Source organism: Scylla paramamosain, chromosome 36, assembly GCF_035594125.1.
Source record: "Scylla paramamosain isolate STU-SP2022 chromosome 36, ASM3559412v1, whole genome shotgun sequence".
Classification (NCBI taxonomy): Eukaryota; Metazoa; Arthropoda; class Malacostraca; order Decapoda; family Portunidae; genus Scylla; species Scylla paramamosain.
The window spans coordinates 5,590,253-5,604,407 of NC_087186.1; the positions used below are offsets into that span (position 1 = coordinate 5,590,253).

The 14,155-nt window shown below is 42.5% G+C and overlaps 1 protein-coding gene across 1 annotated transcript in view; it reads right to left on the reverse strand.

Moving 5' to 3' along the window:
- Positions 1-1,853: 1,853 nt before the first annotated feature.
- Positions 1,854-14,155, reverse strand: part of LOC135090860 (uncharacterized) — a 30,852-nt gene continuing 18,550 nt past the window's right edge. The window contains exons 2-4 of the mRNA XM_063987983.1: positions 3,774-3,897; positions 3,019-3,104; positions 1,854-2,613 (exon numbers count right to left, since the gene is read on the reverse strand). Coding sequence (XP_063844053.1) covers positions 2,398-2,613; positions 3,019-3,104; positions 3,774-3,897 — 426 coding nt within the window. The 3' untranslated portion in view covers positions 1,854-2,397. The remainder of the gene's footprint in view (positions 2,614-3,018; positions 3,105-3,773; positions 3,898-14,155) is intronic.

The following is a 14,155-nucleotide window of genomic DNA, read 5'->3' on the forward strand; positions in this document are numbered from 1 at the left end:
ACTCATTTGTCACCTATGTATAGGATAAAGTATACGTGATATGTGTGTATTAATTAATCATAGGTGGGATGGTTTGGAAGTACATAAATAAAGCAATATTCAAACATTGTACATTTTCTGAGACTTTCCCAATTGTCAATATAGTAAATTATAGATAGACATGCATATAATAATAATAATAATAATAATAATAATAATAATAATAATAATAATAATAATAATAACCATAAATGGAATCCTACAGAAAAAAAAATAATAAAAATAAATAAATAAAACACACAATGACAGGTATACGAGGTGTGTCATTAAAGTTCCAGGACTGGTGCCACACAAGTTTTATTTCACATCCAGGCTACAAACTATAGGTTATCTCCTTCGAAGTAATCCCCCTGGCACCGCATGCACTTGTCCATCCTTCTCTGCCAGGCTTGCATGCACTGCTGGAAGGATTCTTGCGGGATGCTCCTCAGCTCCGTCGTCACGGCCTTTTTGATGTCGTCCGCATCATCAAAACGGGTCCCCTTCATGACCTCCTTGAGCTTGGGGAAGAGGAAGAAGTCGCACGGAGCGAGGTCAGGTGAGTAGGGCGGTTGCTCCAGCACGGCGATGTTCTTCTTGGCCAAGAACTCTCTGATGCTCAGGGCATTGTGAGCAGGCGCATTGTCGTGGTGAAGCAGCCACGAGTTGCCCTGCCACAACTCCCGCCTCTTCTCGCGCACTGCACGAAGCAGACGCCGCAGTACTTCTTTGTACACATGTTGGTTGACTGTCTGGCCCTGTGGCAAGAACTCGCAGTGGACGATGCCCCTCACATCGAAGAAAGCGATCAACATGACCTTGAAGCTGGACCTGGACTGCCTTGCTTTCTTCGGCCGTGGCGACGCCGGACTCTTCCATTGAAGGCTCTGGCGTTTGGTCTCCGGGTCGTACTCAAATACCCAGGACTCATCGCCGGTGATGACTCTCCTGAGCAAGTCTGGTTCAGTTTCCAGACGCTCGAGGATGTCCTGACACACCTGCATGCGTCGTCCCTTCTGGTCATCGTTCAGGAGTCTCGGCACCATCTTCGCACAGACTTTCCGCATGCCCAGATCTTCAGTGATAATCTTCCACACGCTGTTGTGGTTCATGCCAAGCTCATCTGCGATCTTTCGAACAGTCAACCGACGATCGTCACGCACCATCTGCTTGACACGCTCAACATTGGCCTCATTCCTGCTCGTTGAGGGTCTTCCACTCCTGGGGTCATCTTCCACGTCCTCCCGGCCCTCTTTGAACCTCTTGCACCACTCAAAAACACGTGAGCGTGACATTGTCTCATCCCCGTACACTTTTTGCAGCATACCCAGTGCTTCTGACGGCGTTTTCCCCCAACTGCACCAAAAACTTCAAGTTTGTTCGCTGTTCAGCGCTCATTGTTAAACGACCTGCAACAGAGGACATGATTTTAAAAGCACGTAAGAAAAAGATTAGTGACTGTAGAGGGTTGGGAGCGCAGTTGTATACTCCAGAAGGATTACTTTGAAGGGGAAATATGGTGGTTTGTGGCTTGGGTTTGAAATTCATCTTTTAGGACACCAGTCCTGGAACTTTAATGACACACCTCGTATAATGACAGATGTGGCCTGCAGTGGGTTACAATCTCTACCATTTGGTCTACAGGCAGGCAGCTCCACGTTCTTCAGCACCCCTGGTCTGTCTTGGGCGACGGGACCAGGGTGTGATGGATGTGGACAGCTCAAGTTAATACTATGTTGGGTGACACTTTGCAGCCCAGTGTGAGGGGGGGGGTTATAAGCAGACCGCGATGAGGTGAGGCAGATGTGTGAACTGGAAGGGTTAGGAGGAGGAAGAATACAAAAAAAAAAAAAAAAAAAAAAAAAAAAAAAAAAAAAAAAAAAAAAGGTAGATAATATGAAAAAAAAGAGCATCGTAAACAAAATTCATGAGGAAGGAATGAGGAAGGAGAATAAACAAAGTGGAGTAGCAATTATTGAGAGACTTAGAAATTTTTAAAAGAGCCATTAACACACAAAAATAAGGAAGTGAAATGCTGAAGATGAAAAAAAAAGTTGGTAATTAAATAAAGGAAGACAAAGCAACAAAAACTGGATAAAAAGACACTGATGTAAGAACTGAGAGGCGATAAAAGAAAAGAAGAGGGAGGAAGTGAGAGAAAGAGGAAGAGGGAGGGAGAGGAGGGACAAAGAACGAGTTGAAAGAGAGAAGAGAGAGAGAGAGAGAGAGAGAGAGAGAGAGAGAGAGAGAGAGAGAGAGAGAGAGAGAGAGAGAGAGAGAGAGAGAGAGAGAGAGAGAGAGAGAGAGAGAGAGAGAGAGAGAGAGAGAGAGAGAGAGAGAGAGAGAGAGAGAGAGAGAGAGAGAGAGAGAGAGAGAGAATCACCAGTAGTCCCCGTCCTGCAGTGCCTGGAAGAAGCTAAACACAACACAGGTGAAATATATCCAGATGATGCTGATGACGAGCACGATGCAGCCGACGACGATGGGCAGAGCGTAGCCGTGGGAGTTGATGAGGGCGAGGATGCCGCCAGAGAAGGCCATCACCATGTTGAGGAAGGTGAAGAAGACCCACGGCAGCAGCAGGAACCTTCTCTTCTGCAGGAGTGGAGGGAGAGGTTACAATCACAAATAGAGGATGGTAGGATGGGATCTAAAGTTACTGTTGTTACTTTTAAATATGATTACTTGATACTGTATATGTGTTTTTAATGCTTAACTTATTCTTTTGAAGTACGAGTATATTTAGATAGTGACTAATGGGGAAATTAATTTATTGAAGGCGTTGCATGTACACAAGTTGAGCCTAACCTAATTTTACTAATGGCACGATAATAATTTCAGATAAAGTTTGAAACAGGAACTGCCCCGTGTAGGCTTGGCGGCTTCTTGCATTCTCCCTTATCTGTATATTTTCAGTTATCGAGCTGCACATACTAAAGAAACCAATTATTATTATTATTATTATTATTATTATTATTATTATTATTATTATTTACGTACTGTGCGGACGCCGTGAATAAGGACCAGTGAGGAGATGATGTAGATGCAGGCCACTAACAGCAGGATGGCGAAGAAGATGTAGGCAGCTGAGGGGGACAAGAGAAAACCGTCACACAACACTAACAATACAAAACATTAGGTACTTTTTACGAATTGTCTAACTGAAAAAAAAAATAAATGAACGAATGAATAAATAAGTACGTACATGAAATAAAAAAAAAAAAACAGAAAAATAAATATTGCAAGAATTTCAAAAGCATTAATCTGTCACGGATCTTGAACACAATAGTTAAGTTTAGTTAAGTTGGCGTGAGAATTCAACGTTTTCTTTGTCAGCAGGTAGGATAGTAGAAGGGTGACTTGAACGTTTTCTTTTTACAACTAAGCGAGAGATGAGTTTGAAACACCTACTGAAATGTTTCAAGGAAGGAGGAGGAGGAGGAGGAGGAGGAGGAGGAGGAGGAGGAGGAGGAGGAGGAGGAGGAAGAGGAGGAGGAGGAGGAGGAGGGGGAGGAAGACTATAATGTTGAAAGATGAGAAGGAAATCAACGAAGATAAAGGAAGGACATTGAACATAAGAAAGACGAATATAACGAAGGATGAGAAGAAAGAGGAGAAGGAAGGTGAAGAGAAGAGGAATAGGATAGAAATTAAACGGTATAATTAAGCGAAAACTATATAAAATCAAATTCGTTAAGGCATAGTAGTAGTAGTAGTAGTAGTAGTAGTAGTAGTAGTAGTAGTAGTGAACGCACCAGCATCAGAGTCGGGGTCCACGATGCCGAAGGTGACAGCATTGTTGAATTTGAGCCTCTTCCGCGTCTCCTTGATGTTGAGGAGGCAGTAGATGGCCATGATCAGCTGGCCTACGCCGATCAGCTGAAACACACACGCAGCATTAGTACACAGACTGCAACACATACGATATTAGTACACAGACTGCAACACACACGGTATTAGTACACATACTGTAACACACACACACAACATTAGTACACAGACAATGGGTAGAGAAGAAGGCTAGTTTGAAATAGTTAACAAACTGACTTAACTCACTGACTGATTTACTAACAAACAAACTCATTCATTCACAAACTGACTGACTAACTAACTAACTAACCAAATAAATGAGGAACTAAGCGACTAACTAATTAAATAAACAAGAAATCAGTACCGTTAAAATATGACACGAGAGAGAGAGAGAGAGAGAGAGAGAGAGAGAGAGAGAGAGAGAGAGAGAGAGAGAGAGAGAGAGAGAGAGAGAGAGAGTATATTAAAGAAAACAAACATCAAGGAGACACAAAATTACCACTAAAACATGTAAAAGGAAAATGAGAATACTAGGTCACAATAATAAGCAGGATGAAAGATGTTAGGCTACGATGAGAAGGAAGGTGATACTGTGACGGCAATCTGAGACGAGGGAGCAGCAGGGAGAAGGTTAGAAGGTAGGGTGTCTTAGAGGGGATTAAAGTATTACGCTGTCACAAATACGAGATTACCCCTAAAATATGAAGTGTTTTTATTTTCAGTTCCTGTGCTCTGGGTGATGATTATTGTTTTTATACGTCTTGCTCTTGTTGTTGTTGTTGTTGTTGTTGTTTTTGCGTAATATAATAATAAAATCACTACTGCTATTTCTTCTCTTCCTCCTCCTCCTCTTCCTACAACAACAGCAACAACATCAACAACAGCATCAACAATAACTATTACAACAAAAACATATACTACTACTACTACTACTACTACTACTACTACTACTACTACTACTACTACTACTAGTGGCACCTTTTAAATGAACGAGCAAGTGACAGCCTCGTACTGCCATAAGTATTTACTGGCCTACGTGTCGGGGCTGGAGACATGTAAGACGCGGCCCTGAATTTATTAAGAGTCCATCTGAAGCAGCTATTAATTTCAAATGCGTACTGCCTCTCTCTCTCTCTCTCTCTCTCTCTCTCTCTCTCTCTCTCTCTCTCTCTCTCTCTCTCTCTCTCTCTCTGTCTCTCTTGTGCAATGTATTCATATCACGACTCCAAATAAACATTCTCGCAACAGAATTCCTCACAGCCTCGTAACACTGAGTACTAGAGAGAGAGAGAGAGAGAGAGAGAGAGAGAGAGAGAGAGAGAGAGAGAGAGAGAGAGAGAGAGAGAGAGAGAGAGAGAGAGAGAGAGGGTAACCTACACTCTTTGCCTGTCTGACTTCAATATGCAAACAAAACTAATACCCTATTCAACAACAACAACAACAGCTACTACTACTACTTGATTTTTTGTTTACTTGCTTTCTTTTCTCCATCCTTCCATATTTTTTTCATTATTTTCATCATTCCTTTTCTTTTTTTATCTTTTATCTTATTCTTCTTTAATTTTTTCGTTCTCTCTGCAATACTACTACTACTACTATTACTACTACTACTAATAGCACCACTACTACACACAGGCACACCCAACCCTACCCAACACAAACTCTCTCTCTCTCTCTCTCGCCAATCTAGTGCAGCGTGGGCCGCCTTGCAAAAACTCGCCATCAGGAGTAGGTTACGCCTCCTGCAGAAGTACTACGCCCTAACCTAACCTCCCCCCAACACCACGCCCTCCTTCAGGCACCTGCTGGGAGACAAACAACCCGGGACCTTATTACCCTCTTGAGGAACCCCAGGAGAGATGAGGCACCCGTCAGGAGGCACAAAGGGACTAAATGGTAATGGGATCCGACCCTTTATGTTTGGAATTCAACTCCTTATACTTGGGATTCAACTCTTTAAACCCTCCTTACAAATTCCAGTCGCTCTTTTACTAGGATTGGCTTATATGGCGTGCTGTGTGTGTGTGTGTGTGTGTGTGTGTGTGTGTGTGTGGGATGTGCGTTGGTGTTGGCCCGCGTCTGTCAGTACGTACGTACGTACGTACGTACGTACGTGTGTGTGTGTGTGTGTGTGTGGCCTTGTAAGTCCCTGAGAAGAGGATTACGAGCCTAAAATGGCCGAGAGGAGGTGATGAGAGGAATGAAGGCATGGCGATGGAGGGAGAGAAGAGGAAGAGGAAGAGGAAGAGGAAGAAGAAGAAGAAGAAGAAGAAGAAGCAGAAGAGGAGGAGGAGTAGGAGGAGGACTTGCAGGGGGTAAAGATACACGATACACTCTTTGCAAAGCCTCTTGTTGCCACCCGACACCCCCCTCCCCTCTTGAATGCTATCCATCCCCCTCACCCCTCCCCCTTTCAACCCCTCCCTCCCCATCCCCTTCCCTTCGCCCTCCGTTGCGTAATACCACTGCACTCGTCTTGCCCGTAATCAGTAGGAGAGGACGCCCCTTGACACTCAAATCGCTGATCCTTTTAGTGATGGTATTATTATTTATTTATGATTCGATTTGTTTTCTGATGTTTAGTGGTGTGGGATTTAGTTACTATTTGTTACTGAGTGTGGTTGTTTTTATTCTTAAGGGAATGGAACGAAGATCATTTTTAATGATTATATATTTAAGGGAAACGAGCGTATGTTTCTTTTTTTTTCTGAGATAAGCTTGTGAAAAAAAAAGTCAGGAAAAAAGGGGGAATACTAGAAATATAATAAAATATAACGAAAGGCCAGGTAAATTAACTTTAAAAAAATTACAGAAAAAATGTAACACAAAACGTATGAACGAGAAAAACGTTTGTATTAACCCCATTAATAGAAGGAAAACGTAATACAAACATGAAAACCAAATAGAATAATAAAAAATAAAAAGGATCATGAACATAATTGAACAAAACAAAACTGAACAAGGAAAAAAAAAAAAAGATAAAAAAATAAAAAAATAAAAAAAAAAAATAAAAAAGAAATCCAGAAAGTCTCAAATAGTTAAAGGAACGATTAAAGTCTGACATCCGAGCCCAGACGAGCTACCGGGGTACGAACGCGTATCCTAGACATGGACGTAACTCGACCCAGGGAGCCACTCAATCAAAGAACCACTAGCCTATTGAGAGAGAGAGAGAGAGAGAGAGAGAGAGAGAGAGAGAGAGAGAGAGAGAGAGAGAGAGAGAGAGAGAGAGAGAGAGAGAAACTGATAAACATAAAGAAAAAGAAAAATAAGAATAAGAAGAATGAGAGAGAGAGAGAGAGAGAGAGAGAGAGAGAGAGAGAGAGAGAGAGAGAGAGAGAGAGAGAGAGAGAGAGAGAGAGAGAGAGAGAGAGAGAAACTGATAAACATAAAGAAAAAGAAAAATAAGAATAAGAAGAATGAGAGAGAGAGAGAGAGAGAGAGAGAGAGAGAGAGAGAGAGAGAGAGAGAGAGAGAGAGAGAGAGAGAGAGAGAGAGAGAGAGAGAAACAGGCAGACAGACAGGAGACGAGACGAGACAAGAACATAAATATAAAGTATATAATTAGGCGCGTGGGAGTGATAAAGGGTACGAGAGAGAGAGAGAGAGAGAGAGAGAGAGAGAGAGAGAGAGAGAGAGAGAGAGAGAGAGAGAGAGAGAGAGAGAGAGAGAGATAAGTAGGTCAACACACATACACTCCCTTCTCTCACTCAAGCACTCAACGCTTTGCAGAACCTCTTCTGTTTCTCAACCCTCCGCAGAACCATATCTGTTTCTCGTTTTCATTAACATTCCTGTGATTCTCGCCTCCCCAAGTCTCCTCTCTTCTGGGAACGTAACTGATTAACTTTATGACCACTAGGGCGTTCCTTTAAGCTTAATACATTGTTGTGGTGCAAGTTTAGACTAAGAATGGATTTGTTATGGTTTTTAGAACTTAATAATATAACGCGGTGCAGGTTTACAGTATCATCAGTTTGCTATGGCTTCTAAAAATTAATAAAACGTAGTGGTGTCAGTTTAGAATATAATTTATCTGCTAAGACATTTGTTTAGACTTAATAAACAGTTGTGATGCAAGTTTCCAGTATAAATTCTAAATGCACAACTGCAGGGGAAATGACTGGTCGAATATTTAAATTTATCCAATCTTTTTAGAGTGTAGTTATAGTTTTGCTTAGTATAATAGGTTAGGATTGCTCAAATGAATTAAAAAGTGTCATACTGTCATTAAAAGCCAAGGAGGTTGAGGGTGTAAGTGAATAAGTGGAGTTATGAAGAGCAGATGAATAACATGATATATTCTGGCGTCGAGCGAATGCTTTGATAAACGTGTCTGTGGTAAATCATAATATTTTCTTCTGGAAGCCAAAACTTGTAGTGCTAAGTAACATTTCCTAAAATAGAAGATGGACTGCATACAAACAAAACACACGACTGATGCTCCTCTCTCTCTCTCTCTCTCTCTCTCTCTCTCTCTCTCTCTCTCTCTCTCTCTCTAACTGCGTCAATCGTTAAGTAGCTACATTTTTCCCTTATTCTCATGATATCACTCCCCCTCCTTTTTTTTTCTTTCATCAGTCAAATTTCACTAAAAGGCAAACTATAAATGAAAATAAATAAATAAATAACTTCAAAGCCATTTTCCACATTTTTTTTTATTTTCCATTAATTTTGATTTCATTCATGCCCATCTATCATCTTCCATTAAAAAAAAAAACAATAATAATAATAATAACCTCTACAAATATATGCCAAATCTTATATTTTCGTATTTGATTTTCCTACAGATTTTCTCCATCTTATGTCCTCCCCTCCCTCTTTCCTCTATTCCCCATTCTCTCCTTTCCTCATCACCATAACATATCTCCAACATTCCACCCATCACTTGAAAACGTCCCCTGTTATCCACCTAACACAGAAAATTACATAGGTACAACATTACGAGGATGAAGCATTAATGAAAACGTTACCCATTATTCTTCTCATCATCATAAACTTATCTCCATTATTCCACCCATTACTTGAAAACGCTCCCTCTTATCCACCAACACAGAAAACTACGTAGAAGATCAAGCATTAAAGAAAACGTTGCCCATTCTTCTTCTATTACGCTCGAGCGGCACACAGCAAGTCCCTTAACCAGCTTTGTTTGTCCCGCCCAAGCTGCGCCAACACGAGCTAAGATTTATGAAAGTTGGAGTTGTGTGAGGTGAAGGCGCGCGTTTTAGCAAGGCTTTGGTTACGCGGTGTTGCTCCTCATTGCTAAGAGACGCAGCGCTGACTGACTGCTCTGAAGGGGCTAGTGATTCTTCCCGAGAGAGAGAGAGAGAGAGAGAGAGAGAGAGAGAGAGAGAGAGAGAGAGAGATTTATTGTTCATCTTTATATACGTTCCTTCTCTCTCTCTCTCTCTCTCTCTCTCTCTCTCTCTCTCTCTCTCTCCGAATTACGAAATTAGCAAGAAAAGGAGAAAAGAACAATAAAGGGAAGAATAAAAAATAAAAAAAAAAGATGAAGACGAGAGATAAAAACAAGAAAAGAAGGATAACGATGACGACGACTACAAGAAGAAGAAGAAGAAGAAGAAGAAGAAGAAGAAGACGCAAAATAGACATCAGCAAAACACATCATAAGGGGTGCCAAAATTGATGCCAAAGAGAGAGAGAGAGAGAGAGAGAGAGAGAGAGAGAGAGAGAGAGAGAGAGAGAGAGAGAGAGAGAGAGAGAGAGACCAACCCACCAATGCCAACGTTTTTTACCTGACACACCACGAAAAGTTTGTGTGTTTGTGGCGGCAAGGACAGAGTGCCTACCTACCCCCTCCCTCCTCTTCCTCCTTTCCATCCTCCTCCTCGTCTTCTTTCTCCTCCTCCTCCTCCTCCTCCTCTTCGCTGGGGTTAAAAAAGAAAGGTTAAATAGAAGTTATTAATGTAATGGAGTGTAACGGATGTTTTAAGTGAAAGATGACTGGTTGGCAACACTGCGGAGGAGGAGGAGGAGGAGGAGGAGGAGGAGGAGGAGGAGGAGGAGGAGGAGGAGGAGGAGGAGGGGCTGGCAATAGTGAAGGGTGTGAGAATGGATGAAGAAGTGGGGTTTAAAGAGGAGGAGGAGGAGGAGAAGGATTAAAAAAAGAAAAGAATTACGAAACTAGAGAGAGAGAGAGAGAGAGAGAGAGAGAGAGAGAGAGAGAGAGAGAGAGAGAGAGAGAGAGAGAGAATCCCATCAACTTGAGTGACTGATAGATCCGGAAGAGGGCGTAGCTGAGAGAGAGAGAGAGAGAGAGAGAGAGAGAGAGAGAGAGAGAGAGAGAGAGAGAGAGAGAGAGAGAGAGAGAGAGAGAGAGAGAGAGAGAGAGAGAGAGAGAGGTGATGTCATTTTCACTTCAATGGTGCCAACTGCTTTCCTCACCCCCCACCTCTCTCTCTCTCTCTCTCTCTCTCTGGCACTCCTACCATTGGCACACCCTCTCTCCTCCTACTCCTCCTCCTCCTCCTAGTTGTCATCAATCGAGCCGCCTCTTGTACACTCCTCTTCCTTCTTCTTCTCCTCCTCCTCTTCCTTCGCTTCCTCCTCCTCCTCCTCCTTCGCAATAAATGAAAATAAACTACAAACACAACTAACTAAATAAATAAATAAATGAAATCAAAGTTCAATAGACAGAAGTGTTTTTTATTTTCGTTTCAAGGCGTGGCGTAAAAAAAAATACATAAATACAAGCGTAAATGATAGAAAATATATGTGTATAAAATGGAGAATGAATGAAAGTATGCGTAGATGATGAGTAAATGAAGAGGAGAGTGGGAAATGTATACAATGGAAATGAATCAATGTGCGTAGGTGAAAATGAATAAAAAAAATAAATAAATAAAATAAAATATACGACGAAAAGTGCAAGTATGTAAATGAATGAACAGATAAAATAATAGGAAAATAATATGAAGAGGAAGTATTACTGATAGAAAAATAACTAACGAGGAAAATAAAATGAGGAAACGGGAAAAAAAAAGGAAAATCACAGGGCGAAAAATTAATGTAGATGAATAAGTAGAAAGAATAATAAAATAAACCAGAAAGGAAATATTGTTGACCAAAAATAACTAACATGGAAAAACTAAACGAGGAAACAAAGAAAAGAAAGGAAGGAAAAACTGAAATACAAAATAGAATAAAATATAGATTAAAATAAAACTGATCAACGTTACCTGTGCATTAATCATGGGAAGTGTAATGCAAAGTGAAGGAAAAGTTAAATAAACGAATGAATTAATGAATGAGACAATGAGCACAAATTAATAAGGCTGAATCTCTCTCTCTCTCTCTCTCTCTCTCTCTCTCTCTCTCTCTCTCTCTCTCTCTCTCTCTCTCACAGTACCGTTGCGTTATATTGCAAATCGTGTACTGAACCGCCCACCTCCTCCTCCTCCTCCTCCTCCTCCTCTTCCTCCTCCACTTCGTTTAAATGCACATAGTGACCGTTCCTCCTCCTCCTCCTCCTCCCTTACCTTTAATCCTCCCCCGTCCTCCTTCTCCTACTCTCCTATTCCCCTCTTATCACCCCCAGCCCCTCTGCCCCCTCCTCCTCCTCCTCCTCCTCCTTCTTCTCCTGTGTCATTGACCTCCCGACGAAACGCAAGGACGAAGAGGAGGAGGAGGAGGAGGAGGAGGAGGAGGAGGAGGAGGAGGAGGAGGAATAATGATGATGATGATAATAATAATAATAGTAATAATAAATAAAATATAATAAAAAATATCACGAGAGAGAGAGAGAGAGAGAGAGAGAGAGAGAGAGAGAGAGAGAGAGAGAGAGAGAGAGAGAGAGAGAGAGAGAGAGAGAGAGAGAGAGAGAGCTGACTAAATCAAATTAAATAAAGCAACAGGTGAAACACAGAGGTGACTCATCCACCACCACCACCACCACCACCACCACCACTACCACGAAACAAACAAACAGACACTTAGAGCACAAATAAGTCACATTGGTAGAGAGAGAGAGAGAGAGAGAGAGAGAGAGAGAGAGAGAGAGAGAGAGAGAGAGAGAGAGAGAGAGAGAGAGAGAGAGAGAGAGAGAGAGAGAGACTAGTAGATTCATATATTCTATTCAAAGAGACTATTTAAAGAGACGTAGCCATTTTTAAACCTCAGTAGCCAAGTAGAGACCATGAAAAAGACCGGAAAAAAAATTAAAGACCTCACCAAGAAAGACACTAAATATTGAAACCATTTTAGATACCAGACAACATAATGGAGACTAGATACCATATTTTAAGACCATATTAAATAAAAAGCAGAACAAAAATTGGAGGAGGAGGAGGAGGAGGAGGAGGATATACTGCTGAGACGAGAGAGGCAAAGATAGTGGTATTAGTGGAGGTGGTGGTGGTGGTGGTGGTCTTAGAAGGAGAAGAAAAGGAAGAAGACGCAGAATAAAACAAAAGAAGATAAAGAAGAAAACGAAAAAGAAGAAAATCAGAAAGAGGAGGAGGAGAAAGAGAAAACAACAACAACAACAACAACAACAACAACAATAAAAATGATGAACAGGGGCCACTAAATTGACAATAAACTAGAAAAAAGAGAACAGATGCCCTTCAGAGACCACTTAAAGGGAACAAGTCACAGGTACCAGAGGGAAGAAGGCAGCGAGGGAGTGACGAGAGAGGACTGTGTAAGGAGAACAGCAGAGACCAATAATTTTAAGGCCGAATTACTGCTGTTGCCTCGACGAACCGCGTGGCACCGGATATTTTGGGTCTCTCTCTCTCTCTCTCTCTCTCTCTCTCTCTCTCTCTCTCTCTCTCTCTCTCTCTCTCTTACTTTCACTCACGGTACGTCTTATTTCTGTCTGTCTGTTTGTTTCTGTCTGCCCCCCCCCTCTCTCTCTCTCTCTCTCTCTCTCTCTCTCTCTCTCTCTCTCTACTACTACTACTACTACAACTACTACTACGAATATAATTTATTTGAGAGAGAGAGAGAGAGAGAGAGAGAGAGAGAGAGAGAGAGAGAGAGAGAGAGAGAGAGAGAGAGAGAGAGAGAGAGAGAGAGAGAGAGAGAGAGAGAGAGGCTGTTCAAAAAATGTCGAATGAGAAGTAGCGAAGGATGAAAAAAGATACTTTTGAGGAGGAGGAGGAGGAGGAGGAGGAGGAGGAGGAGGAGGAGGAGGAGGGGGGATTAAGGGATTGAGGAAGAAATTACTGGTAAAGGCATAAGGGAGGGAGGAAGAGAAAGTAGAGGGAGAAAAGAAGAGGGGGAGGAGGAGAGAGGGAGGGGAAGGAAGGGGAGAGGAGGGAGGAAGGGGCGCCGCTCCCCTCTTGGCAAACCTCACCCCTTTCCTTGCCCCTACGTGAGTCTCCGGCAGGTAGGTAACCTCTTCAGGTAGGAGGGGGAGGAGGAGGAGGAAAATTGGTAGGTGAGGAAGAACCAGAACTAGAACAACAACAACAACAACAACAACAACAACAACAACAACAACAACAACAACAACAACAACAACAAGAATAAGAAGAAAGACTGACTGGTTGATCTGAAGAGAAAAAAAAAAGACTACAGGAGGAGGAGGAGGAGGAGGAGGAGGAGGAGGAGGAGGAGGAGGAGGAGGACATCCTACGTCACTTAGAATCAGGCCAGGATCTAAAGACAAGCAGCCAGACCCCGTGAGAGAGAGAGAGAGAGAGAGAGAGAGAGAGAGAGAGAGAGAGAGAGAGAGAGAGAGAGAGAGAGAGAGAGAGAGAGAGAGAGAGAGAGAGAGAGAGAGAGAGACACTGACCCACCCGCATCTCTACAATAAACGAATGAGGGCCAGAAATGTAAGAGGAGGAGGAGGAGGAGGAGGAGGAGGAGGAGGAGGAGGAGGAGGAGGAGGAAACACTGAATAGGGGAAGAGGATGCGGGAAGAAAGGAGGTGTGAGAGAGAGAGAGAGAGAGAGAGAGAGAGAGAGAGAGAGAGAGAGAGAGAGAGAGAGAGAGAGAGAGAGAGAGAGAGAGAGTCACCATACACGTTGCCCCTCTCACTCTCTCTCACTTCCACTCCACTCTCCCATGAAGAAGCTGAAGTGGTTTATGACTCTCTCTCTCTCTCTCTCTCTCTCTCTCTCTCTCTCTCTCTCTCTCTCTCTCTCTCTCTCTCTCTCATGTCATTTCTATATTTCCTTTCCATTCATTTTTCATTCTTATCTCCCTCCTCCTCCTCCTTCGCGTCCTCCACCTTAACTAACCTCCACTCTCATCCATATCTCACCTCCACACGCATCTAGCCCTCATCTCCACTCAGGGACCCACACCCATCTCCACTCCACAAAAACTAGTCTCCATTTCTCCACGCGGACCTTCA